Raw genomic sequence first — 27,851 nt, forward strand, 5'->3', positions numbered from 1 at the left:
GACCTGATGATCGGCCTGTGGGGGTGGGACCACAGCGTCTGTTTTTTTTTCTTTTTTCTTTTTTGAGGCATCAGGAGCACCGTAACCCAGGACCGACCGACCCTGCACCGCCAAGGTACTCCTCTCTGTCTAATCTGGAGTCTTTAATTAGGTCCGATCTGCACCGGTTTAGTTAAACTTGATATTTGCTGCGTCAGAAATCCAAGCTTAAAGTTTAGAGGCTTAATTTGTAGCTCGTGTTGGTGAGTCTGTGTCAGACCTGCTGCAGAAATGAAAACACTGGAGAAGCGAATATATAATAAGTTGACATTAGTTATAGGAGTGAGATGAAAGTAGGTGAGAAAACGGGACAGTTGAAGCTTATTCTGCAGTGTGGGGGGCAGAGAGGGTGGGGCCCTTTATTTATAGAGCCCCCCCCCAGAACCCCTTTCAGACACTGATTGTGATATTAAGTTAACGTTCCTTTCTATTTTGGGTGGAGCTTCACATAAAAACCCTCTTTAACAAAACTAAACAGGGATTTTATCAATTTTATGTAAAATAATTTCAGCTCATCTCTTGTTATTTTTATTTAAACATAAACGCATCAGCTTTTCTTGTTTAAGGTTTAAATTATTAATAGCAACATCATTTCCAGATGTTTAGTGACCAAGTCTGTTGTCTTTGAATGGCTTCTTTATAGGTGGATGTATGGTAGAGTGAAAAGTTTCCCTGCAGCCTATTTAATGTAGTTTCCATGCAGTGACTCGGTTTTGCTACAGACAGAGCCCTATTCTTTGCTTTTGGTCCAGCTGGGTTGATTTGCTTAATTAAAATGATTCTGGGAGTTACAAAAAAAAAAAAAGGCAGCACCCTAAAGGAGAGATTAAAACAGAGATTGATAGTTTGCATTAGTGTTGCACAGATACCACTACCAGTATCGGGCGGGGCCCCAATACAGCAATAAAAACGGTATCAGTATCGGCGAGTACCAACAAATAGGGCATCGATACCATTTTGAGAAGGAAAAGTTTATTCAACTATTGTCACCCATTCCAGGTAGGCAATAAAAAGTTTTACTGGATCAGTGTATTCTCATTATCAGTTCGTATGAAATCGTACGAAAAGTTATGCACAGTAATTTCGTAAGTTTTTGACGTTTTTTTCGTCGTATTTCGTCGTATTTTTACATCTTGCCATTAGACAAGATATCCTTGCGTATGCGCATCTTACGCACCATTCAATAACATAGAATTTAACATACAATTAACCCTAACCCTAAGATACAAAACAGCAAGCAACCTAGTCAGAGACCTGAAGAAGTAATTATTGCACTGTTTTTCCCAGTTTGACGTCCGTCCGCGGATCTGCTTTTTTTCGTCTGTCTGGCTGTGCATGTGCACTGATCTGTTTTTTTGAGGAAAAACGTCAAAAACGTACGAAATACTGTGCATAACTTTTCGTACGATTTCATATGAACTGATAATGAGAATATGCTGATTCACTTTATTTTAGTCTTTTTCCTGCTTCACAAAGGTAGGCCGCAGCTTAACAAAGCCATGATGGCAATTATTTTACACACAGACATTAATTTCAAACAGATGGTATCGGTCTGCAGAGCCAGGTATCGGATATCGGTATCGGGGCCAAAAAAAGGAATCGCCGCAGCACTAGTTTGCATAGCTGCTTCTAAGTCAGCATTTCTCTTTCTGTCTCTCTTCAGGTCTAAAACAGTAGATTTCCCAGCAAGAGTAAAACACAAGACCAAATCCAATCATGGTAAGTTAACACATCTATTCTTATAGATGCAATGAAAAATGCTGTGTTTTTTTTTCTGCCTGTTTCAGAGCAAAGATGGCTTCAGCTGTGTCATTGTGGATTAGAGCAGGAGCATAGAAACAATGGTTTTCAAGTTTTGCCACAGATTTGTAGTTAGATATAAGTCTGGATTTTGAATGGACCTTTTTAATAGTTGAACATACTTTGATTTTCAGTATTCCGCTGTTGGTTTTTGTTGTTTTTATTTTTTATAATGGTTCTGTAGGAAAAGAAATCTCTGCCACAATGTAAAATTATTTCTTTTTTTCCAGTATTGCTCTATATTGACCTGCCAATCCTTTCCTTTGCTCTGACCAGTTTTGCCGTCACTGCAAGGTTCATATTCATTGTTAGTTTTCCACTACAGTGTTTACACACTATGGTGGGTTGTTAAAGGGCTTGATGCAAACTGCATACATTTCCTCTTATGTTTTTTCTTTATGCCATGCTTCAATAAAAGGTAGAAATCTGTATTGCATGATTGAAAACAGCTGTACTGTAGACAGATTCCCTCCTTAAGCTGTAAATCTCTGCAGCTGCTCCAGATGTTGGCTGCTTCACCATAGAATACTTCTGAGTATTTGGCTATAAATAAGATTAAATAAAAACAATTCACACTATTTCAGTTTTTATTTGTTAAATGAATTTCTAAACTATGCGTCGTTTTTCCACCACGTTACAAACATTAATTACTTTGTGATGCGCTATCACATAAAATCCCAATAATTATCTTTATTTGAATTCCATTCAATTATGTTTACTTATACAGCACCAATTCCAAACACATTAATCTCAAAGGACTTTACAGAGAAAATGTAAATCAGACCATACAGTCAGATTGGTAGAAAGTTTTCTAAATACAGTTGATTGCATCAAACCATTGATTCACTCCTCCTGGATGAGGATGTAGACATTCGACATTCACTCTCACTGTTTTGTTGACTCTTCAGCAATCCTTCACACTGAGCATGCATGTAGTGACAGTGGAAAGGAAAAACTCCTTTTCAGCAGGAAGAAACCTCCAACGGAACCAGGCTCAGTGCGAGCGGCCTTCTGCTGAGGATGAACAAGGGTTCAAGGAGACAGAAGCAGACATATAAAAATAACATAGAAGCACTAATTTATAAATAGCTCCTATGTTAGGGTTAAACTAGCTCCAAAGATGGCTCCGTCTAGGAGAGAAACAGTTAACCAGATGAGCTCTAAGCCCCTTTTCATGTCCAAAGGGATAAAAGACAGCAAATACAGTTAGTCAGAGTGAAAGCTGAGCCCTTAGCTATATCTAGGAGAGAAACAGGATTAAGCACTGAAAAACAGGCCCAACTCTATAATCTGTCATCCGGCTCGTATTGCGCTCCAGGATGCTATCAGAGCAAAACAGGAACAGACCAGATGAAGCTGCTATGATGAGAAAATTCAGGGAGAACAAAAAGTTGGGGGTGGAACTAACAAATCGTGCAGAATGGGAGGATAGAGTAAAGCAGAATGATAAAAAGTGTTCCTTTTGTCCTCCAGCAGTCTAAGCCTATAAGAGCATACATAGAGAAATAGCTCTGATAACCTGAGCCGCTCTAACTCTGGTATGAATGCTTTTTTATAAGACAAGACGCAGGTCATCGATTCCTCGTGAAAACATGAAGGAGATATTGTGTCTTGCTGACATGGTTGGTTTTGTGTCCTGTTGAATGAGGATGAGGACAGAGCCTGACTCAGCTGCTGTCACCTGGCACCAAGTGAACCCATCGCATCATAAAGCCAGCAGTGTAGGGTGTCACCACTACCTGCCCCGTCTGACAGACACAGCAGACAAGAGGATTCCAAAGCTAGTATTCTAAGGAAGTATTTAGGAGTCCTCAGAGAAAGAATTCAAAGCATGATCTGCAATGGACCAGGCTTACCTTATTAGGTACACACTTTAAAACCTCCAGACCAAAGATTATTTCCAAAAACAAAATGCTACTGTATTAGAGGAAGAAGTGTGTAGACAGTATTTATGAATATGCAACTTGATTTGAAAAACGTTTGTCGCTAGGCTCACATATTTAGGACCATGTTGCTACGTGGTTGAAGTAGTTCAGCTGTCGTGCAGAGTGATGGTGGCCGGAGCAGAGTGTCTGAGCCTGTGCTTTCAGCAGAGAGGAGCACATTCTGACTGCATGCTGTAATGCTGCAGTAATCTCAGCGACTGCTGCTGCAGCAAGAGCTATGACTAAACAGAGTGTGTTTAGTTCCAGCATTTTGTAAAGAAAGTGAAGGGCGTACGGTCAAGAGGGGGCCCAGGTATACTTATGTGTGTCTGTCAATGTATTAGAGCTATTGTGTTTCAGACCCTTGTAAAGACAGGTGGTCTGTGTGCAACCTGACCCCTGCCACATGCACACATGGGTGGAAGCATAAACTAAACACTGTTTCTTTCTTCTGAAACTGAGGTCCAGGTGGTCAAATGCTGTTTAACGGAAACTATAAACCTTTGTTATGAAAAATCAGATGTATCTTTATCTTTATTTTGTACTCAGAAATGCTAAACACAGGATGTTGTGTCTATATGTCACTGTGTGTCTATACAGCCTTGCAATAGCATTACCTTCCCTAGAAGCGTTTTTACTGTAGAAAGATAAACTTCTTTATTTTACATTTGGAATTTCATGTGCTACGTTAAGTAGTGCATAACTATTATCAACATAATCAATGAGCAAAACAGCCTATGGAGCCTTGATAACTCTGGAGAGGCTGCACAGATGAGGAAATCAACTATTAGTCATTTACTGCAAAAATCTGACTGCTGTTGCCTTTATGAATAATTTTAAAGAAGAAGCAGAGAAATACCCAGTTTTCCACAAGGTATGCAAGGGAAATCAAATGTGTAATACGTGTTCAGGCCATGTGAGTCTAAAGTTGCCCTCTATAGCCTATATGCATAATGCTCAGTTTGGTGCAAAACTGGCCACACTACCCTGAAATCACCATCCCTATAATCAAACATGGTGGTGGGAGGATCATACTGTGGGATGTTTTTTTTTTCAGCAGGAAGAAGGAAGCTGGTCAGAGTGAAAGGGAGGATGGACATATCTCAATGGGAGACATTTTTAAACCAAATTTAAAACTTTCCATTTTATTTATTTCTAATAGTTTATTCTATTAGTTTGAATTTAGAATTAATCATTAACTTTCAAGAACATTCAAAAAAAAATGCATCAAGGTTTTCCTTTAGGACTAATCACTATACCCATCTATTTATGAGCTTTCATCAGGTCTTATTTGGAATATGGCTTATTTTTCTAACTGATAGACATTATTCCAAAAGTTTGCCCGATCCTTAACAAGACGCTTTTTATAATGTATCAATTTAATTCAGTTTATTTATATAGCAACAATTCACAATACCTCATCTCAAGGCACTTTACAATTCAACCAGATCATACAGTCAAATTTATTCAAAGTTTTCTATCTAAGGAAAACCAGTTGATTGCATCGACTCAAAGGCAACCCCTCACACTTAGCATGCTTGTAGCGACAGTGGAGAGGAAAAACTCCCTTTTAACAGGAAGAAAACTCCAGCACCAGACTCAGTGTGAGCGGCCATCTGCCGAGGTGACTGGGGTTCAAGGAGACAGAACTTGACATGCAGAAAGGAGCAGAGATACAAAAAGCAACTGTAAAAGGAAACACAGAGCTATGTCAGAGGATGAAGAGAGCACATCCTACCAATCACAGTTAGAGAAACAGGAATACACTGAAAAACAGGCCGGTACAATCCATCCATTTACAGACACGCTTATTCCCAAGTGGGGTCGCGAGGGGTGCTGGTGCCTATCTCCAGTTGTCTACAGGCGAGAGGCTCGGTCCACCCTGAAAAGGTTGCCAGTCCGTTGCAGAAACATCTCCAACATCTATTAACAAAGGTGTTGAAAGCAGCAGTACAGCTGATATTTCACTCAGGATGGAGTCACAGCCAAACAAGAACAGACCAGAAGAAAAAGCAGAGAGCATAACATTAAAAATTGAACTAACAGATTCTGCACTGTGGGAGAATAGAGATAGAAAGAAGCGGAATGATGAAAAAGGAGCCCCCATGTCCTCCAGCAATCTAAGCCTATAGCAGCATAACTATAGAGCTAACTATATAGCTGTATCAAAAAATGTTTTTTAAGTTCACTTTATTTTTCTTGAAGGTGTTCAGAGGAACAATTTCAGATGCTCCTGACTTTGATCCCACTGTTGATGCTGAGACTCTTTACAATGCTATGAAAGGCATTGGTGAGTGACTCATTCTGCTATTATTACCGATCAGGGAGAGATGGGTTTTCCTATAGAATAAGTTAATTTATATAAATTAATAATATAGTTGCTTTGTCTTTCACAGGTAGTGACAAAGAAACCATCTTGGACCTGATCACCTCTCGGAGTAATGCACAGAGGCAAGAGGTCATTGCAGCGTACAAATGCAGCTTTGGGCAGGTAGCCACACAAAACATTTAGACTTTTTTGCGCTTTTATGTCCAAAGCTTTTTTTTTAAGAAAGCATCATCATCATCTCTTCAGGATCTGATTGAAGATCTGAAATATGAGCTCACAGGAAAATTTGAGCGTCTCATTGTAAGTCTGATGAGAACCCCTCCCTACCACGATGCTAAGGAGATCCATGATGCGATCAAGGTACGTCATTTACTCTCCCTGTGGTAATTATTTGATGTTGCTTCCGCTGACGGTGACTTTTTCACGCTCTGTTTTAGGGAACGGGAACAAACGAAAGATGCTTGATAGAAATCTTGGCATCTAGAAACAACAAACAGATACAGGACATGGTTGCAGCCTACAAGGATGGTAAGATGTAAAATGTGTGATTTTTTTAGCCTGGTTTATTTCCATCTGACAGCTTTTTGTTCCCCTCCAGCCTATGGCGGGGACATGGAGGAAGATGTTATCGCGGACACATCAGGTCACTTCAAGAAGATGCTGGTTGTTCTGATTCAGGTGAGCACAGTGAAGAGACGGTCACAGACCTGCCGTTAGTGCTTTACATCCCAAATGCTGGAGACTGAATTTGTTTTTTGTGATGTTTATCAGGGGACCAGAGACGAATCGGGGGTGGTGGATGCAGACCTGGTGCAGCAAGATGCACAAGTGAGAATAAATAAACAAAGGATGCCTTTCTGTTACTGAAATGAATTAAAATGGACTAAGATTTGCAGGAGGGATAAACATCTAAATAAAGCTCAGCAGTTTTCTATGAAGCAATAGCTTTGGAGGTTGGAAATTACAGGTTTAGGTTGCTATTATGTATTTTAGATATGTCGATTCTTAAAGTGTTTCATGTGACTGTAACCTCTCACTTTCTCAAACATAAGCAAATTTTACCTCCAGTGCCTATGTACAGTACAGTTGTAGCTATTCAAAGTTCCCCCACTTTCCTTAATGGGTCCTTGGCTGGTCAGCTGCAATTCCTATTTAAACATCAATATTTGTGCTAACATATTCTTTCTGTCATGATTTGTGGACATTAAGATCTAAAGAGAAGCGTCAGTTCCTGGTCAGACCCTGTAATTCAGTGAAAGGGTGGAGACAGAGTAAAAGGGAGGGGATTTTGCTGGGAGTTGGAGGGAAGTGGGCTGCCATTTGGATGGTGTCTGACTGGAAAGGGCCATTCAGAATGGCTGCTACTGTAAGTGACTCGCTGTAGTTGGCATTTCAGCTCCAGGGACGCTTAAAGGGATAGTTCGGTATTTTTGACATGAATCTGTATGGCATCCCCATCACCAGTGGCATGCAATCACACTGACTTACCCCTGGCAGCGTCCTGTGTGTGATAACTCTGCTCACAGGACGCTGCCAGGGGTAAGTCAGTGTGATTGCATGGCACTGGTGATGGGGATGCCATACAGATTCATGTCAAAAATACCGAACTATCCCTTTAAGTTTGAAGATCGCAGGTTTTTTTCCACTCAAGTTAAATTACAATCTAGTCACCCTAAAAATGATCAAAAGACAGAATGTTCTAATTATACTGCCACCTGTTGCCAAAACACAGAACTGCAGCACTTTTCCGCTTGTTCTCGTAGCTTGCACTCATAGCTTGCACTCATACTTAACGAATGTGAAAAGGTTCAGTCTAGGCAACTGGAGGTGAAGATTTTTAGAAGACGCTCACCTCTCACCATTAACCTCGCCCATGTGCCCTCCCTTGCCAATCCAGTTGGCGGGATAACAGCCACCTTTTGTCCTCCCTAATTCTTTGTAAGACATAAATCTAAATGCTCCCCATCGTTGGTTTAAACTGAAGAAACCTATTGGATGAGAGGAGAAATTTCTTCTAGAACAGCCGTCACCAACCTTTTTTGCACCACGGACCGCTATATGTCAGACAACTTTTCACGGATACAGTTAAACTACTCAAAAAAGTCTTTTTTATATATTATAGAGTAATTGGTTCAGGAATTTAATGAGTGATATATATATATATATATATATATATATATATATATATATGTTGTCTTAAAACGTTTATGGGATTAATATCAAATTCTTGATGTTTTTGGAGCATTAGCGACTTTTATTTTGAAAGTGGCCTTGACAGGAAATGGTATGAAGGTAGAGGGGAAAACATGGGTCCTATGCTTCTATACTGTGTAATTACAATTTATTAGTTATTGTTGATCATTTTATTTCACATGTTTACATTTTAAATAAACTTGAATGGAAATATAGATATTACTGGACTAGTATCAGAAATGAATGCTTAATATGTTCAAATGAAAGCTAATTAACTTCCTGAGCAATTCATTCTGAAATATTCTAAAGTTTTCTGGTGTTTTTAGTTCAGTACTTTGGAGATGAAAAAAAATTGCTTCATTAGAGAAAATGCTGGTCTGACCCTGTTTTGATAATGTCCTCAGATTTGCTTGGTTTTAAAGTAAAAATCTTCCATGTTATCCTTGTTCTCTCACCTCCCTGTAGGACCTGTATGCTGCAGGGGAGGAGAAGTGGGGGACAGACGAGTCAACATTCATCATGATCCTGGGAAACCGCAGTGTGACTCACCTTCGAATGGGTGAGCCCGGGTCATAGGCAGTGATGGGACTAACGGCGTTGAAACTAACGGCGTTACTAACGCCGTTACCTTGTTTTAGTAACGAGTAATCTAACTAATTACTTTGACTGTAACTATAACGCAGTTACCATTGCAGGCACCCCGTTACTGCGCGTTACTCAGGTCGCACAATGAACCTTTTTTCATGATAGGACTCGTGCGCAGCTGCGTGAAGCTGACACCCCACCCACGTCAAAAAAACTCTGCAAATAGACTGAATGGTTAGTGCAACGTTAGTGCAGATTTGTGCAGAAAAAAATATTGTTTGTGCTACTTTTGTTTAAGAGATATTAAAGATTATTTTTTTAGGTCATCCAGAGGTGCGCGCCTTGTCATGAGAGAGGGGAGGATGAGATTCCGTCTGTCAGTTGGGTAGGTGGGTGTTTCTGCTGGTGGGTGTTAACGTACAGCACACACAGAGAGATGGAGAGTGAGGATGACTCCAGCAGCAAAACAGCGTTTTCCACATGGAAATACCGGTGTTACGTAGAGCTGCGTTTCCCCATCACATAACTGTTTCCTCTGCATCTCCACACAGCGCAGGCGGCAAGAGTCACCGCGCAAGCGACAGGAAACGCGCATGCTCGCTAAAGGCGCGCAACAGTCGCTCTGTGCTCGCGCCACAGGAGAACTATGGAGAGCGTGAACGATCAAATGAACCTGACAACAGCCAGAAATGATAGCCTATATGGAGAAAGGGAGAAATCTGGATGGATGGATGGATGGATGGATGGATGGATGGATGGATGGATGGATGGATGGATGGATGGATGGATACTCTGCCTTCTCAACCTACTGTATTTTTTATTTTAAACATTATTTGATGGCCTTTGTGGCAGGGATGGAGATCCATATTTTATGTCACACACAGAGTATACATCTAGATAGATAGATGGATAGATAGATGTTGCAATATCTATAACAACCCAAACACACAGGATTTCAGAATTAGACATCCCCAGTTATTAATTTCATATACTCACCGGATCTGAATGTCCTGTTATAAAACTTCACACCGCGTTCCCCCTGATGTCATTTACGTTGAGTTGCAATAAATGCTAAACTGTCTGCAGGTTCTTGTCTTTGTCGTCCGCTCTATTCAGCTGGCTTTGGAAACACACGGCGAGAAGGTGGGGGTCGGGTGGTGAGGTTTACGAGGGCGAGAAACGCAAAAGTAACGCAATAGTTACTTTTACTAGTAACTAGTTACTTTTATTGTGGAGTAACTCAGTTAGTAATTCAGTTACTTTTTGGGAGAAGTAACTAGTACTTATAACTAATTACTTTTTCAAAGTAACGTGCCCAACACTGGTCATAGGGAGTTTAGCAGTGGGGTGAGGCATCCAGCCCACCCCCACCGTGACCTCGGGTCTCTGAGGCGGTGAAAGCTCTTGAATTTCTGCCAGCTATGTGATACTCATACAAGATGTTTCTAAAAACCTGCAGTGTTTAGAACAGCAGTGTATGTATTCAAAGCACTAATAAAACAATAATTAACCTTTGATTAAGCTTTACATGTGCAAGTATTTGTTAAAGCTGAATTGGTACAAATATTTATAAGTTAAATAAATAAAAGCTCCTCCTGTCCTTATGATATCACCATGTTTCACATTGACAGTTTTGATGAGTCAAAGTTAGATCAACAAACCCAATACAAATGACCATGAGTCAAGCACAGTGGTGGTAGCATTATGCTGTGGAGGAGGTTTATTTTTATCGGATTGAATAGTGAAGTAGGACTAGCTGGTTTATTTGAACTTCAGTTAAAATCAACATCTTAGCTCAGGGGTCTGCAACCTGTGACTTCGGAGCCTCATGTGGCTCTTTGGATCCTCTACAATTGCTTTCAATAGTGGCTAAAATAACATAAAGAAACAAACTAATTAACTATAATAACAAATACCAGTCTTAGTGGTTTTATAAAGAATATTTTAATTGAATTTCCACAACATAATGATATTAAAAGCTCCAGAACTATGTTTTTAGAGCTCGTTTTCTTTAAATTAGCTTGTAAACGATGTGCTTTATCATCATTTTTTTTTTATCAAATAGTATACTCTATTGAAGAAAGTAAATCCTTCATCTTTATGAATCATTTTATGTTTTTCCTTATTTTAAAAGATAAAAATAAAAATTAACTGCTTGTTGTTTAAGATGACAACAGATTTCCTATGAAAGATATCTAATATAAATAAATAATAGGTTGTGTGTGTGTTTTTTTGTTTTTTGTGTTTTAAAGTCATGCCATATTTTGCAGCTGTAAATAACTTTTATTAAGCCGGCCTTGGGGCAAAATGGCTATTTGATTATGAAAGGTTGCAATACTCTGAGCTAACTTTTCTTTTTTTGCTGTTTAAAGGATGCTAACATCTAACCTGACTCCGCCAGATGGATTTGCTCCACATATCCATCTGGAAACCTTCCGCTGAAGTAATTTTGGGAAGGGGCGAAAATACTGGTTAGCTGACTGGCCTATGTTGGTGATAGACGGGCCAAATAAACCAATCAGATCAACGAAGCATATGACGTACTAACAGAGCGACGACGAAGAGGAGCCAATTGATAGATCAAACTCTTTCCGAAACCAGTCAGGAGAAGAGCAAAAACATCTTTTCCTCTGAGAAAAGCCTCCAGAGCAGTGTTTTGCTCTTCTTTCAGTGAAGAAATACTCTGTAATTCGGATAAAACTTGCTCGATAGCCACGCTAACGCTAGTTTCATCGGCTGAAGCCGCCATGTTCTTTAGACTGAACCGTCGCGCTTCTCGTTGCGTCACACCTCAACCCGCCTCAAAGCCAACGCTGATTGGACGTTCGTTTGGTGAACTGCTCCAAATTTCCTTTAACGGAGAGTCTCCAGACTGATCTGCGAGTGAAACCTTGAAAGCTCGCGAGATCAGGATAGTCTCACGAGGCTAGCTAACATCCCTAAAGAGTTTGAACTCCATCAAAATATGAGGAACTGTTCTGAAAAACTCAGTTCTGACCTTTCTAGATAAACTTTGCCAATTACAAAATGCGAAGCAGTCAAATTTCGGGGCAGAAAAATATCATAAGCTAGCTAATGGGTAATGCTCATCTATACATATTTTTCTGGATGTGATTTGGTATGATCAGGTCGGGATTAGCAAAGACCCGTAAAATATTTAACCAAAACAGCAGCATGTTAAGTAGAAATGTTTGTAGACATTTTCTTTATGCATCAACCTTTTGTCACTGGTAAAATCATCTTTAAAATATCAATATTAAACAAAGAAGCAAAAAATCGCAAAGTAATAAAGTCTGAATTACTCGTTTCTTTATTCAGTTTTTGATGAATATGAGAAGATTGCAGAGATATCCATAGAGGAGAGCATTAAGAACGAGCTGTCTGGAGACTTTGAAAGGCTCATGCTGGCTGTTGGTAAGAAAGAAAAAACACATTTCAGACATATTTTATCTTCCAGTGGAGAAACAGTTGTTAATATAACCTGCTCCTTTTCCGTGTATTTTCTCCCAGTCCAGTGCATTAGGAGCGTTCCCATGTTCTTCGCCAGGCGCCTCTACAAGTCAATGAAGGTATGAGCATGTTTGCCTCACCAGTTGTGGCTACGGTTTCCACATATGGGGCCTTGTTTAAGAGAATGCTCAACATTTAATTTTCTATATTTCCTTGTGTTGTCTTTTGTTTTCAGGGCCTTGGTACAGCTGATAACACCCTCATCCGCATCATGATTTCTCGCTCTGAAATCGACATGCTGGACATTCGAGAGTGTTTCCGTCTCAGATACGAGAAGTCGCTTTACAACATGATAAAGGTCAGGAAGGAACCAACGTTGACACATTTCAGAACGTAGCTCGTCTCTGATGCTAATTTGTCTTTACTGCATCTTAATCAGGACGATACTTCAGGTGATTACAAGAGGACTCTCCTCAACCTGTGTGGAGGCGATGATGAGTAAGTTACAACCTGGCTGCAAATGCAGCAATAACCAGTAGAGGGTGCTAGAGTACCAACTCTTAGCTTATATTGTTAGAGTACATGAAGCTCAATGAGCTGTAGAAAATGGGAGCAATATGTGTGCAAATTAAGGTTGCACGCACAATTAAACTCCTGAAGCTGCGTGGGGGGGGACTTTATTTTACAACTTATAATTCCTCCTAAAAGTAGAGCCAAGCTTGAAATTTTGGCTTTGCTGAGTGTGCAATGTTGTGTCCGACTGACTGTTACAGCTTAGCTGGAGAGTTCTTCCCCGAAGCCGCTCAGATAGCCTACAAGATGTGGGAATTAAGTGCCATGACCAAAGTGCAGGTTTGGAACCCATCCGCCCTTTAGATGTGTCACTGCATGTTTGCCCCAGCATTACCCCGGAACCTCAAACACCTGCTGGCTCAAAAATAATTTGCTTCTAAGTGAGCCATGAGCTTGTGCTGCAGCTATGTGTGCACAGTGAGGGCTTTGTTTCACCTTGGATATGATGGGAATGCTGTGTACCGATGCACAAATAGGTTTTGTTTGTGAAACCCTACATCTGCAGATCAGCGTAGCATTGGAGGATGAATGTCAGGAAGGTCTCAGCATTGTTACATACAAAAGACTGTCTGAGTAACGCTTTCATTCCTCGTGTTCCTCAGCCTACCGACATTCTCTTTGCTTGTGTTGCTGTGAATTTTGACTTCAGGAGGGCGCCTGCCCCCTCAAATGTCAGGAGATTATTATCATATGGCTAAGACTGCTGTTTCAGTTATAATCAGCTAAATAATCTCTGAACAGGTCAAATTTTCCCTTTTGCATGTTGTGCTGACCTTTTTTCTTTTAGCTCTAAGCTTGCACATATTATGTTTCTAATTATGGCCGTTTGAGTTTGTACCAGTAGCTGTCTCTCTTTGATCAGCGACATCTGTCTATTGATGGCCATTCTTCTAATGTAGTAAATTCGATTTCCTCAGCTGAGGCCCACAGTCCGTCCTGCGCCTGATTTCGACCCTGCAGCTGATGCACAAGATCTGCGGAAAGCTATGAAGGGTTTTGGTAGGAAGCACTAATACAAATTTATTTCTATTCCGAAACTTGCATGCTTTCATCTAGAGGGTAAAGCTGCGTTAAGTTTAGTCTTTTTATTAATTTACTTGATTAATTCTCCAAGGTTCAAATAATGATACAACTAGGGATGCAACTAAGTAATATTTTACAAATCAATTAATCTGTTGATTTTTTTTTTAATTAATCGATTGATATTCAAATTGCCAAAGACTAACTTTTCAGGAAATTAAACCAGATGAAACTCAAAATTGTCCACTTGTGGAGTTCTGGATAAAGCATATTGACAGAAGAAAACATTTTCTTTATCTTAATTGCAGAATTTTTATATATTTTTTTACAATCTTGGTATATTTATCGCTCTAAGTGGGTCACTCTGTCAGCTAAAGGTATGTTTTAGAGTCTCTATACTGCAGTTAAGGATTAATGGATTACTGAATTAGTTGATTATTTGAATAATCGATTAATCAGATTAATTTTTTCTGCCCTAGATGCAACACAACTTAAGCACATCTTAGAAAAGGAATATTTGGGTTCACAAGTTGGTATTGATAATAATTGAACTTTATTATTCTCAAAATTACCTCTGCATTTTACCCATCCCCTTAAGGAGCAGTGGACTGCCTACTCAAGACCCAGAGTTGCAGTCCAAGTCCAATTAAGATGATTGATTTTTTTATTATTATTATTATATTTTTTTTATTTTGGAGCAGGGGTAAATCACATAAGGTCAAAAAAGTAGACAGTGCATAAAAAATTTAGTGCAGCATGCATTCAGATGAGGCTTGCTTGTTAGATTTGAAGTACCCTTTAAAATGATAGAAAATAAAATATTATTAATAATATAATAAACAATAATATGAAATTAATAGGAAAGCGTGAATGAATAAATATATACATCATAGAAATAAAATTAATGATAAGAATGATAAAGATATTAAATGCAATAATAAAAAGACACTTATATATTATATTATATATAATATAATATTGGAGTGGTGGCCTAGTGGTTAGGGCATAGCACTTGGAATCCAGAGAATCCACAGACTGCTCCCTGTGTGCCGCACAATGGCAGCCCGCTGCTCCCCAAGGGGGCTGGTTAAATGCGGAGAGTGAATTTCGTTGCTCTGTACTTGTGACAATGTAATGACAATAAAAGGCTGGAAAATATTAAAAACTATGCTCAACATAGTTTTCACTAAACCCACATTCAAGTATTAAAACTGTTTTTTTTAATCTGACTGATTAAAAATTCGAATTTTAAGTTTGATCTTTTTTTTCCATTAGCTCCAAATGTAAAATCATCATTAACAGAAATAAATGCTTGAAGACATCAGTCTGTGTGTCATTAATCCAAATAATTAGTTTCCTTATCAAATGTTTCTGAAATAAACTTTTTAATAATGTTCTAATTTATTAAATATGACATATAACTGTTAAATATCCCTTATCCTTCTGTTCAAAGTTGAATACAATTATCAAATCATTTAGTCAAAGTGATAAGTAAGACTTTTAGGCCATTCATATGTAGCAGCGATTAAGCATGGTGGTGGCAGTATTGTCAAGGGGGCTGTTTTTGTTGCTGGGGGGTATTGGCTCCAAATTGATTAACTTTACCTTAAATCATTGGTTTTCCAAAACAATTGGCCTCAAATCACTGAACAAAATTGACCAATCATACCTAAAGGATGTGTTCCTCTCATGAAACGTATCACTATGAATGCACCCTGCCATTTCTGAGAAGTCAAATATTGCTGCAAAGTTTCTGGTTGATTTATATGATATTACACTAAACATTAATATCTGAATCTATGCATTATTTAAAAATACAAAAGGTTTTTTGTTGTAATATTCTCATTTGAAAAAAGAATGACTCAAAGAAGTCCTCAGTGGTGTCTTGAATGGGTTTATGTAAATTTCTGATTCCTGGTCATAAAGTTTCTCATACAGCATGTTTCATGGAGTATTTTGTTAACAGATTCTATTTCCTCTTACTTAAAACAGGAACAGATGAGGATGCGATCATTGACATCATTGCACGAAGAAGCAACGCCCAGAGGCAGGAAATCAGACAGGCCTTCAAATCCCTGCTGGGAAGGGTGAGCGAGAGCAACAGTTTTTTAAAAAAGGCCAAAAACAATGACGTTTAAGACTGTTTCACTACAAAATAAAGCAACAGTGGGATTAAGACATAATGAAAGTTAATAAAGGACTTCCTGCGGTTAATGTTTGAGACCTCCCTGTATTCTCTCGCTTCCTAGGATCTGATAAAGGACCTGAAGTCGGAGCTGTCAAAGAACTTAGAGAGGCTGATCATTGGACTCATGCTGACCCCAGCAGAGTTTGACGCCAAAATGATGAGAAAGGCAATGGAGGTGACGTATGGATGAACTCATAGCCTTTAGTGATATATAAATGACTTTGTTGACCTCAGGTGAACTTTCCATACTTAAAATTATCCCCTGCACAGACAGGAAACATAGAGATGATATAGATACCTCCATAAATACTATATAGTTTGCAGTTGCACTTTAAAATGCCTAAATCTATTTTTTATAAGGTGAGTTTGCCTCTGTTTCACGCTTTCACATGTGTTGACAATGACTGGGTTTGATAAAGGTTGATCTAAGACAAATAAAGCTTGACCAGGATCCAAGGCAATCTTACAACCTTCCACAATGAGGAGGAATTTTAAGGGAGATGGGGAAAAAATGTCCAAAAGGTTATTGTTTGTAAACTGTATGAAATATTGGAATTTTGGGCACACTCAGTCTCTAGAAGAAATTTAATTTAATCTATTCAAAGATTTTGCTTTACAGATTTCCCCTGGATGTTGATGATTAATGAGGGAAACACAGCATAGTTCAATCTATAACAGGCTTTTTAAAGTTTAGACCTTTACTTTAACATGATTGGATTCATGTCTGAATGAAGATTTAAATTTGGTTTGCGATACTTATGCCATTACTCAATATGTATTTATAACCAAACGGGTTTATTTATGACTAATCTGGTGACGCTTTCATTTCCTCAGCAGTACAGAGCAGAGTCCTCCGTGGCTCTAACCAGGCATGATACTAGTGCAAAATACTGTTTGGCAACTAGAATGGTCCGATGTGAGTCTTAGCACAATAACATTGAGTAAAAAAAACACAGATTAATGAAAGAAAAAAAGAAGCATTAAATAATTAATATGAAATAGATCATTAAAAGTTATTCCATCATGGTATGAGTAAGGGAGCATTTATACCACCTCTGGATTATAAATTTGAATTTTTTTTCATACTTAAAGCAAAAAAAAAACCAACTCACATTTTATATGACGTTTAAGTAAAAATGCAAATAATGCAAAAAACATATCTTTTTGACAGGCTGCTATTTAGGGCCTTAAACTAGAAATCTAACAAGCTGATAATATTAGAGTTAAATTGGTCAATAGTTGGACAATCTGAGTGTCCAATCTGCAGTAAGGTGAAGAACAAGTTTTCAGCCTGTAGCTTCTTATTCTAACTACATCCATCCATTTTCTGTCACTCTTATCCCTGCTGGGGTTGCGAGGGGTTCTGGTGCCTATCTCCAGCTATCAATGTGTGAGAAGCGGGGTCCACCCTGAACAGCTCGCCAGTCCAATGCATGGAAACACAGAGACAAACAGGACAAACAACCATTCACTCACACCTAAGGAGAACTTAGAGAAGCCAATTAACCTAACAGTAATGTTTTTGGACTGTGTGAGGAAGCTGGAGTACCCAGAATGAACCCATGCATGCACAGGGAGAACATGCAAACTCCATGCAGAAAGAGGGAATTGAACCCATAACCTTCTTGTTGCAAGGCTACCCACTGCACCACTAATGTGCCAGATTTATTTTATTCACTAAGCAAATGGACAATGGCAGTGAACATTTTCAGCTAGTGCTCAGCAACAGTAAAATAACAAAGATTTTAAACTGCAGGAAGCATTTGAATAGAATTTTAATATAAATTTATACCGGTACAGCTTTCTAAGTTTATTTATGTGACTGCTGATTACAAAAGAAAACAGAGTTTGGAAATTGGCTTATTTAAAGGGTTACAGTCCATGTTCCTCAACCAGCTTTCAGACTAACAGCTGCTTTATTTATTTAGAACAATGATGCTAAAATGCAGTTAGTTTACTAATGTCATCTTGAACAAGTGAATATCCTTTACATATTAAAATGTATACAATGTGAACCACGTATTGGTGTAAAACACCCAATTGGTACTATTAGCCAGCTAGTTAACCCAGAAAACAAAAGATCTGTCTTAACGGTTGTGGTCGCGTTCCTGTCCTTGATCATTTTGAAGACATTCCACAGTAAAACTTGACAACTTAAGTTCTGGTCTAGTGGCTTCTCAGATTCCCCCTCCCCATTTTGTCCTTTGAAAAAGCAAAACAGTGACACCTCATCCCGCCGTTGGGCTAATTGGCTGTTCTAAACCAGATTTATCAGGGAGCCATGGGTGGGGCCAATGTTTTTTTTAATGGGGGCTTCATTAAGTGAATCAAAGAGCCATTGGCTCCGGAAACCTCAGATCTAGCAGACGAAAACAGTGACTCTATCTTAATATGACTGAAGCTAAAACTGGAGTTTCAGTGGGCCTATTAGTTGCAGTTTGTGTTCTGCTGCACATTATGATGTATTTATCGTCTTTTCTTGTCCTATGTTTTTGAGCATAAGCATGGGCAGTAATAGACGGGGGCAAATAGGGGCCAGTGGCCCTGTAGAACTGGCCCCTATTTGCCCCTGTCTATACCTGCCTATGCTTATGCTCTTGAACTGATAACTGCAGCTTTGTTAGCAGGGGAAACAGTTTCTCTGAAGAAACCATTTTCTGCTTTTTCATTTTCATGTTGAGCATAAATTAGAACCCTCAAACACAACAAATACAGTAAAAGGTTAAACATGTTGGAAAAAAATAATTTTGTCCATTAAGATATATGTAAAAAAAGTAATAAGCGTTCTGATATACAGAGAAAAGGGGAATCAGTGTAAAAACGTGAAGGTTGCTGCTGATTGTTCTACTTCCCCTTATTGTGTTTTTTTTCTACACCATGGAAGTATTTCTATCAGATAACATTTAATGACAGCAATTTATAGCAATGGCAATAAAATAGTTATCGAAGAGACACATTAGCACAGGACAATCGGAATCAGTGTAAAATGATTAAAAATTATTTAATAAAATTATGTCATGAGCCGAGGACAGATGGACCCAGTATTCAAGGAGAGACAGTCAGTAGGAAAGTTCAAAAAAAGTTTATTTAATAAAACAAAAACTAAAGTGGAGCTGTGGCTCGCGGACACTGCTGGATGGGGAGCGGGGCACCGCCCAATCACAGACACTCTGGTTTAACAGTCCAGTCCAAGAATGTCCCCTAGTGCTGCAGTCCCAGAGGACATGCTGGAAGCCGACCCTGGTCAGGGATCCAGAACAGACAGGAACAGGATCCAGATCAGGCAGGAACAGAAACAGGTGGCAGGATCCAGACTTCCAGGCATCCACAAGCTCCCAGGAGGGTTCAGAGTCTGACAGGGTCCGAAAGCGTGACCAGGTGGTCACGCACAGGAGCAGATCAGGTGCAGCTGAGCAGGCTCAGTGGAAGAGGGTAGACGAGACAGGACGTGGAACCAGAACTTGATGCAGGACCTTTAAACTGGTCTCCACCTTGGAGCCAGGCTTACTTGGATAAAAACTGAACCTCCCCACATATAGAGCCAAAAACCCAGAGGACTCAGCAGGGGAGGAAAAGTGGACGATCAGGAGACGAGACAAACACAAAACCCTCTTTCCACTGGCTGCCAGGATCCAGGACATGAACCAAGAAAATAAACTAAACAGACAGGCTAACAGAAAAACAGTTAATGATCTGGCACTAAATGCTCAGGCTGAAATGAATATAACCAAGAGGAAACAGGTGAGAGGAATAAATTATAATTGAGGCAGGGAGGGAAAACGACAGGTGAAAGGAATTACTAATTAAGGGAGAGCAAACAGGCCAGATCATGACAAATTACAAATACATGAGGCTTGTTCTTTTTTTACTACTTTTTTACTAGTAGTCAGAATTCATAAAGAATAACTATCAAACATAGACATAAATCCATACAGGATGAATAAAGATACGGTTTTGATATGGTTAGTTTATGATTAGGAGGTCTACCATTAAAATTAGCTAAAACACAGATATCAGTATTAAAGACAACATCACAAGCGGTAGTGAGGTATTATTTTGGAAGTTATTTCCACAAATCTTTAATTTTTTAAACCTTTTACTCCATCAACAGGGAGCAGGCACTGATGAGCATGCTCTGATTGAGATCCTGGTCACCAGGAGCAACGAGGAAATACAAGCCATGAACGCCGCCTACATGGACGGTGAGTCTGGAGTTTAAATCCATCTTCTGTCTCTGGATCTGAGAAACGTTTACAGAACGTACGGGTGACTGTACTTCACAGCCTACAAGAAGTCTTTGGAGGATGCCATTCATTCAGACACATCGGGCCACTTCTGTCGAATCCTCGTTTCTCTGGTGCAGGTAACCATCATCATCATCATCATCTTTATGATGAGAACTCAGTCTATGTATAATTTCCACGCCCACTCACTGGTTGAAAGTCTGGTTAGGTCTCTTAGCTTTGTCTGACTCTCACAGACACAAAGAGCCTCCGTGTATTTCCCTCCCAGTGTCTTGACATACTTTATTGTATGGGAGACGATGGTGTTTGTGGTTATCCACTGACATTATGCAGCTTTGAGGTGGGTAGCTCAGAACTTACCTGACCTTATTTGTCATGGTCAGGGTGCAAGAGAAGAAGGGCCTGCAGATGTGGAAAGAGCCTGCGCTGATGCTCAGGTGGTGCATTTTATGACTCAAGCTTTACATATATATATTAATATAAATATATATATAAAAAAAATAATAATTTTCATCCTCTGCATTCTTAAATAATAGGAACTTGCAGATGCAAGTAATGCAGAATCTGATGACATGGAGATGAAGTTCATGAGCATTCTGTGCACCAGGAGCTTCCCCCACCTCAGGAGAGGTAAAGGTCAAATCTGAATCAATGGAAATGACCTAATAATGATTCTAAATCTCTTTGACCCAGCTTAAAGGTTTGCATTTTCTTAACTCGTGACAGTGTTCCAGGAGTTTGTCAAATGCACCAACAAGGACATTGAGCAGATCATCAAGAAGGAAATGTCTGGCGATGTGAAGAATGCCTTTTATGCAATAGGTAACTGAAGCATTAGATTTAGAGTTTCACTATATTTGACCTCCAGATCGGACTTTGCTGACTTCATGTGTTATTAAGTCTTTTGTCATTCTCTGTTTCATTTTCAGTTTGCAGTGTGAAGAACCAGCCGTCTTACTTTTCAGACCGCTTGTATAAAGCCATGAAGGTATTAATCACGGGTTTTTCATAGAATATTTTTTCTTCTGCATATGATTTGGTACCCATTAATGCACATTAAGATGCAAGTTATAATGATAACGGTTTGGACTCCTTCATTCTTTGAATAAACAGTTGGTTTTCATTTAAAGGCACACTGCAGACTTTGTGCCCTGTAGAGTTGAAGCATAGCAGTTAGTTTAAATGATTCATCAGGCCAATATATAGTGCTTAACACTATCAGTGCTATGAGCAGGCTTCTTCTCTTGAAATATAGTATTTGTAAGTTGGGAGAAGACGTACCGTCGTTGGCCAGGTCATTTGACCTGGAAGAACACCCCGTCCGACCCAGCAGGAGCTGGAGCTCTGCAGCTGGTCCTCCCCGCCATGCAGCGCAGTCCAGCCTGTCCCGGCGGTGCTCTCCAGAGAGCAGCAGCGTTTCTCAGGCCCTCCGAGCTGAATCTAGACGCCCAGCGTGGTCCCCAATCAAACAACATGGAAGGATGGCCGGCTGACTGGTGACTTTTGCAACAGTTAAGCGGCCCTTGTGGCCAATAAAAGGCTGCGTATACTCCCGCAACAGTGTGTCACAGTTAGCTTGTTGCAGGTATGATGCAGATATTTTTGATTTATGCCCAGTTATGAAGCGTGGTCTCCACTATGTTATTCCATGGCACAACGCAAGAGGGACAATCAAGAACTAGCTAGGATTGTGGGTGTCCGTGTGTCGCTTTGACAAGCTTGTTTCCCGTCTATAACCCCTCATCCAACGCCGGACGACCACCAATGAGTCTTCCCGACAGACTGAACGTGGCGCTGCATGTTTTGGTTTCGAGTGCAAACCAACAGACCGTCTCACAGAGCTACAAACCTGCATCCTACACTTTGTCTGGAATAGTGTCTGAGGTGTGCCAGGCATTGTGGACGGCACTACAGCCAGTTTCTGCCACCAAAACACGAAATACACATAGTGTAGGGCAAATGTAGAATTGACCAATCAGAGGCCTCCTTTCTCTCCTCCCTATGACACTGTCTACGGCACTGTCTGCGGTCGCCTACAATTTTGGGAAGGCAGATATGTTTTTCACAGTTAACGCAGATATGCGTTAACTGTGAAACACACGCAGACGACCTGGTTTCTGAGCATAAATCAGGCTTAAGGCCCTGTTATACTTCCACAGCAGTGTTGCAGTGAGCTTGTTGCAGATATTTTTGATTTTGCCCAATATTGAAGTGGTGGTCTGCGCTATGTTATTCCATGCCACAACGCAAGAGTGACAATCAGGAACTAGTTGTGGGTCTACTGTAGATACGGCCGAGGCAGTGAGGAAGTGAGGCAAGTTTGTGCAACAATGGAGGGACATGAGGGCCAAAAAGAGCGGGGATCCAGGTGTTCTCAAGCACCTTGTTCTTCTACCTGCTCCAACTTCTCGTGTCGTTTTCCAAAATGGCGGTCATTCAAACAAAACAATCCATTAATATACCAAACAGGAAATAGTGCAGATGTAGAATTGACCAATCAGAGGCGGTCACCTACAATTGTGGAGAGGTGCAGCAGAGTGTCGGCGGCAGGGGCGGGGGCACATTTGCATTCACTGCGACAGACATGCAGACGACCTGTTTTCCGAGCATAAACCAGCCTTAGGGGTGCTAGAGGTAAAATTTGCAGGTCTTATGCCCCTAGTGGCCAAAAGTTACAGAGAAGAGAGCTACTTAAAAGGTTTGAATAAAATGGGGAAGACGTATGAAACAGTGCAACAAATGACAGGAGGAATTCTCTATATTTTTAAATGAGAACCAAAACCAAAAATTCAATGAATGGAAAAAAAAAAAAAAAAAATTCATTTGAAGTCTCAGCCATTGCTCAGCTCCACGGTTATCAAAAGTCTAGTGGAGGTGTGACCTATAGTTTTGAAACTAAGAGCTATTGAGTCATACAAAGGCTACCCGCACTGACCTTTGAACCCCAACACTTCATCTAAGTTTCATGTATGAATACATACTTTTAATGCTCTTCCTTATAGTTATTTTTAATTTAATATAAATGCAATGGGATCCAGAAAAGAAACCAATGGAATAAGATAACATCTGGTGCAGCTCATTGAGCGGTTATGCTATTTCTGGAACAGGCTCGTGGTTGCTCATGTTTTCCTTGGGGTCTACATGGTGCCTGCGGGCACTGTGTCAGTGAAGCTTGGTGGGATACAATCATTACTGTAACAATTATGAAACACCCATGTGATGCTAAGCTAGTGGGAGAACGAACCCTCAACTGCCCACTGTTGATTATATGCTGATTAGTCCTCAGTTTGCCAAAGAGTACAGTGACTGCTCCAAAGAGAAACCGTTCTTTCTCTCCACCTGTCTAGAAAAACCCAAGCACTAAATTTAAGCCATGATGTACAGGGAGGCATAGCTATCCTCATGGGAGGATGTTTCTGTTTAAATACATGTCTAGATGAGCTAGGAGCTGATTAACCCCATCAAGGCAGATTTAAAGCAGTTTAAGGCCCCATCCACACGAAGTCAAAATGAACACGTAACGCTAATATTTTCCAGAACGTTTGTCGTAAAGACGGAGACGTAAAATAAATGTGATCGTCCACACGAATGCATGAAAACGCTGCAAAATGTATGCCAGGCCTGTAAGTGGCGCTGTGGTGCCGAAGCAAAAATAGGCGACGAAATGTTGGGCATGCACACTAATATTTAATATTTATACATGGTTGCCCTGCGGGTCCATTTTCGTGGTTCAGTCAAATTCAGGTGCTGAACTATGTCGTCGATATTGCTCTGTTCTTCCTGGAGATATTCCAGAAGAAGAAGATTCTGTTGTAAGCCCGACAGCAGGGTGAGTAGCATGAGCAGCAACCATTCAACACAGTACAACGCCATTGTTGTTGTGATACTGTGTCGCGCATGCGTGTTTAGATGCGACGCTATGACGCATGCGTGTAAGAAAAAAAATGCGGTTAGAGCTTAAAGATGGAAACGCGAAAACGCCGTTTCAAAATCTTCCCACTCTGAAGGCTTAATAAAAAAAGATTGTTTACAGACCCCCGAAACGCCGGCTTCGTGTGGATGAGAGGCTGGTTTGGTGAAAAATGTGTGCGTTTAGGCCAGGGTTTGGCTTCGTGTGGACGGGGCCTAAGAATTTAATGATTCTCAGGAATGTTAAAAACCTATTTTTTTTTTTCGAGATTTATCAGAAGAGCTTGAGTTTTTTAAAGAATAACATAGACATTGCTAATTTTGGGTTAGTTTTTTTTTCCTTATGCTTTAATGTGAAATTTATTCATTTGCAAGTAAAAGCCATTGTAAGAATTATTTAACTTGTTTTATTAATGAATACTCTTTTATTTATAACTTTGGGCTTTTATTTATATGGTATTAATAAGTTGCGTAAAATATTGTAAAAGCAATGTTAAACTAAAAAGGAATCGCTAAAGTTTCCATTGCTCTCAGACTTTGAAGTCGTCATTTTCAATTTAAATGTAGTATAAGTCTGAATAAATGAAGTATGCACAAATTTGTTCGTCAGGGTCTTGGTACGGACAACAGAGCCCTGATCCGCATCATGGTGTCCCGTAGCGAGGTTGACCTCTTCAACATCCGCAAAGAATTCAAGGATACACACGATGTCTCCCTCCATGAATTCATCCAGGTAGAGACTATGATTGTAAGTCTACGTCTTTGCTTACTAACACTCTGTGTTCATTTTGTGCTCACCCTACTTGTGTTTCTGCATGGTATTTTTTATTTTTTTGGTCTTTTTTTTCCCCTCAATGCCTTTCAGCTGCTTTCTGCGAGCATACGTTTGCAGAGCTTTGAAATGCTGCTAGTGTGGTGAGGTGGTGGGGTACGGTAATCTATAGCTTCCTGCGGTGGACTGCAGGCATGTGGCTACCGCACAGCTGTTTAGGAATTTCCCTAACCCAACTTCCTCTTTGTATTTGCCTTGTGATTGGTTGGCGCTTGCAGAGATAGGAAGTTCCTAAAGGCAGTTCTATAATAACTTACAGATGAAATAACTCTGACACCAATACACTAGCAAGCAGAATGCCCTGGAATAACTTTTACAAAATTATTATTATTATTAAACAATGCAACATATATTAATATCAATTAATACATTTCTAAAGTGATGCAACAATTATTTTATTTCCAATTTTTATTAATCCTAAGAGTTGCCTATATCCACTTTCATTGCCTTGGACATTTTTGGTGATTTTATTTGCAGATGATATGCTGCAATATGTGAGCAATAAAATAGTTTACCTGATGACATGAGAAGAGAAACTTCACCTCAAGTGGGTGTAATGTGAAGTGGGCACAATTGGGATTTATCTAAAATCACGTCAAACCACACAAGGTGTTTAAAGCAAGATTGAACATGCATGGAAGTGCTTTACTAAAACGTGAGAGGAACAACAAAGTACGGGAATTTCTTTTTTCATTAGCTTCTGCAGAAATGCAGCTGCAACAGAGTTATTGCATTGTTGCATCAAACTTCAACTTCTCTTCTAATGGTGTCCAATGCTTGATTGTGTTTAAAACACAATATTATTTATCTATATATGTGGTATCAACAAGGTAATTACTGAAATAAGGAAAACTCTTCTGAATACATTTAAAGGGCTTTGTTCCTATGGCAACACTAATATTCTTTGGTTACAAAAAGGAGTGCCATGGAGAAGAAATGACCATGCATGTACAGAAAGAGCATTTCAGAGACTAGGATTGCAACTTAACACCAGTTTCTTTTTACATTTTCATTGCTTGCTGCCTGCTTCTGTTTTTTCCAGATTGCAAAATAGTATTCAACAATTGACGGCAGGAGAACATGGAGAAAACACCTGTTAAAAATATTCTAGAAAAAAACACAGGAGGCAAAAAAAAAAGAACATGTTTTCACTATTTTTTGACACTTATCTAAGATTTCTATATTCAGAGCAATTTCTTTTAAGTTTATTTCTGTTGTAGTTGCTATTAATACCACAGTCACACAGCTACATATCTGTATCTCATCTCAGAGACACACAAATAACTACAGCTTTCAGTAGACAACAGTTTTTCCTCAGCTCTCTTCATCTACACTGTGCTCCTTTGTTTTATTATATTGAATGTCATAAATTCCCATGGCGTAATCATCAAGGTTAAATTGTGCCATATAAACCGCACAAACAGAAGCTCTGCTGTAGACTTTACTGAGGTGATACCTACATGTCAAGGCAGTTAACGGTGAAAAATGTCACTTTATTTTACTCTGCGCTTTGCAGATCCTCTGTCTGTGCTAATAAAGATTTTCATCATTCATCTTACGATGCTGAATGCTTAAAGCCTTTCCAACTTACCTTCTGATTAATTAACCTCCTCATTATTGGACCAATTTGGGACACTTATGGAGGATAAAACTTTAATCTGCAGCATATCAGATGATTATTAAATATAGTAATGAATGCACACACTTCAAAGAGTTCACATCAGCTTAATTCCTCTCACATAGGAAACATGATCAAGGATTTCTTTGATCATGTTGTACCTTGGTTAAAAAAAACAAAATGTGGCAGGAACTTGAGGAGAGAAATCACACATTAAAAAGCGCTACATCAAATAGGTACATTCATACTTACCAACTGTTTGCTGATAGGTTGACCGTGGGACAGAGTCAAGCTGACTGGGAAGTCAGTCAAAGGCATCCTGTTTCCCTGTTGTTGCACACATATGCCTAGCACTGAGCAAACTTCCAAAAAGAAAAAGAAAAGATTTCAAGCTACAGATTACATAAAAATAAGTACAATACAGTACTAAGTCAGTATCTGATTTAACTGATTGGAAAGCTGATTGGAAAGCTGATTGGAAAGGGTAATTCCACCTTTGGTTGCTTTGTTTTATTCTAATAACTATTTTAAAGCCTTTATTCTGCAGTTCTGCTGTTGAGTCAGCTCAAGGTAAACCCAATTTTTCTGTTCCAGCTCCATGATGGCCAAATGTCGCCAGATATTTGGGGTTATTTCCTGTAATTCAAACTCCTGCTGTGTCTGTTTCCCATCTATTTTCAGGGCGATACCTCAGGAGACTTCCGCAAAACCCTGCTGATCCTCTGCGGAGGAGAGGATTAAACCTCGTCACGTCTCTGCAGCTTCGTCTCACAGGCCTCGGTGACCACTGGACGAGCCCGTTCACGCAGCCAAAACAGACGTGCTTATCGTCAGTATCTGTTCCTAACTCCTGCCACTCCTCAGCCAAAGCAGGGCGTCCTGTTGGACGACGACCTCACAGTCTTTGTCTTTTTTTTTTATTGCTTCACCACCTTACTTACCCCACCTGGGAGGGTGTTTTTTTTATACAACACTAAATTGATTGTATCAGAGTGGAAAAAGCTTCACATAAAAGATTTTAAAAAGATTAGTATGAGCTCAAGGTGTGCCTTCAGAGAGCTGTCCGTCCAATTAAAACTGTGATTTGAGATATACCCCAATAAAACAAATACCACAAAAACTTTGCCTTTGACTTTGTATTATTAT

General features: G+C 39.6%; 1 protein-coding gene across 3 annotated transcripts; it reads left to right on the plus strand.

Moving 5' to 3' along the window:
• Nucleotides 1–31: 31 nt before the first annotated feature.
• anxa6 (annexin A6) lies at nt 32–27,825 on the plus strand. 3 transcript variants are annotated; one of them, XM_038284626.1, is made up of 25 exons: nt 32–115; nt 1,703–1,758; nt 5,970–6,054; nt 6,161–6,255; nt 6,340–6,453; nt 6,531–6,621; nt 6,692–6,771; nt 6,865–6,921; nt 8,752–8,845; nt 12,190–12,285; nt 12,382–12,440; nt 12,557–12,679; nt 12,761–12,819; nt 13,095–13,173; nt 13,812–13,893; nt 15,907–16,001; nt 16,164–16,277; nt 20,214–20,304; nt 20,386–20,465; nt 20,730–20,783; nt 20,883–20,976; nt 21,073–21,168; nt 21,276–21,334; nt 24,866–25,003; nt 27,387–27,825. In XM_038284626.1, the coding sequence occupies exons 2-25, from the start codon at nt 1,756–1,758 to the stop codon at nt 27,444–27,446; spliced, it is 1,998 nt and encodes a 665-aa protein (XP_038140554.1). In that variant the 5' UTR covers nt 32–115; nt 1,703–1,755; the 3' UTR covers nt 27,447–27,825. The 3 variants fall into 3 exon arrangements, 2 of the variants coding, with proteins under 2 accessions (XP_038140554.1, XP_038140555.1); XM_038284627.1 differs by having other exon boundaries at nt 24,866–24,988; XR_005280766.1 differs by lacking the exons at nt 13,095–13,173; nt 16,164–16,277; nt 20,214–20,304; ... (5 more) ...; nt 24,866–25,003; nt 27,387–27,825 and having other exon boundaries at nt 15,907–15,966.
• The last annotated feature ends 26 nt before the right edge of the window (nt 27,826–27,851 follow it).

Source organism: Cyprinodon tularosa, unplaced genomic scaffold (genome assembly GCF_016077235.1).
Source record: "Cyprinodon tularosa strain WSP-4 unplaced genomic scaffold, ASM1607723v1 ctg20, whole genome shotgun sequence".
Taxonomy (NCBI): Eukaryota; Metazoa; Chordata; class Actinopteri; order Cyprinodontiformes; family Cyprinodontidae; genus Cyprinodon; species Cyprinodon tularosa.

Coding starts and splice junctions, on each gene's coding strand:
- anxa6 (XM_038284626.1), top strand. Junction 12,441..12,556: donor GCCTCTACAAGTCAATGAAG/GTATGAGCATGT, acceptor TTTTGTTTTCAG/GGCCTTGGTACAGCTGATAA. Junction 12,820..13,094: donor CTGTGTGGAGGCGATGATGA/GTAAGTTACAAC, acceptor TGACTGTTACAG/CTTAGCTGGAGAGTTCTTCC.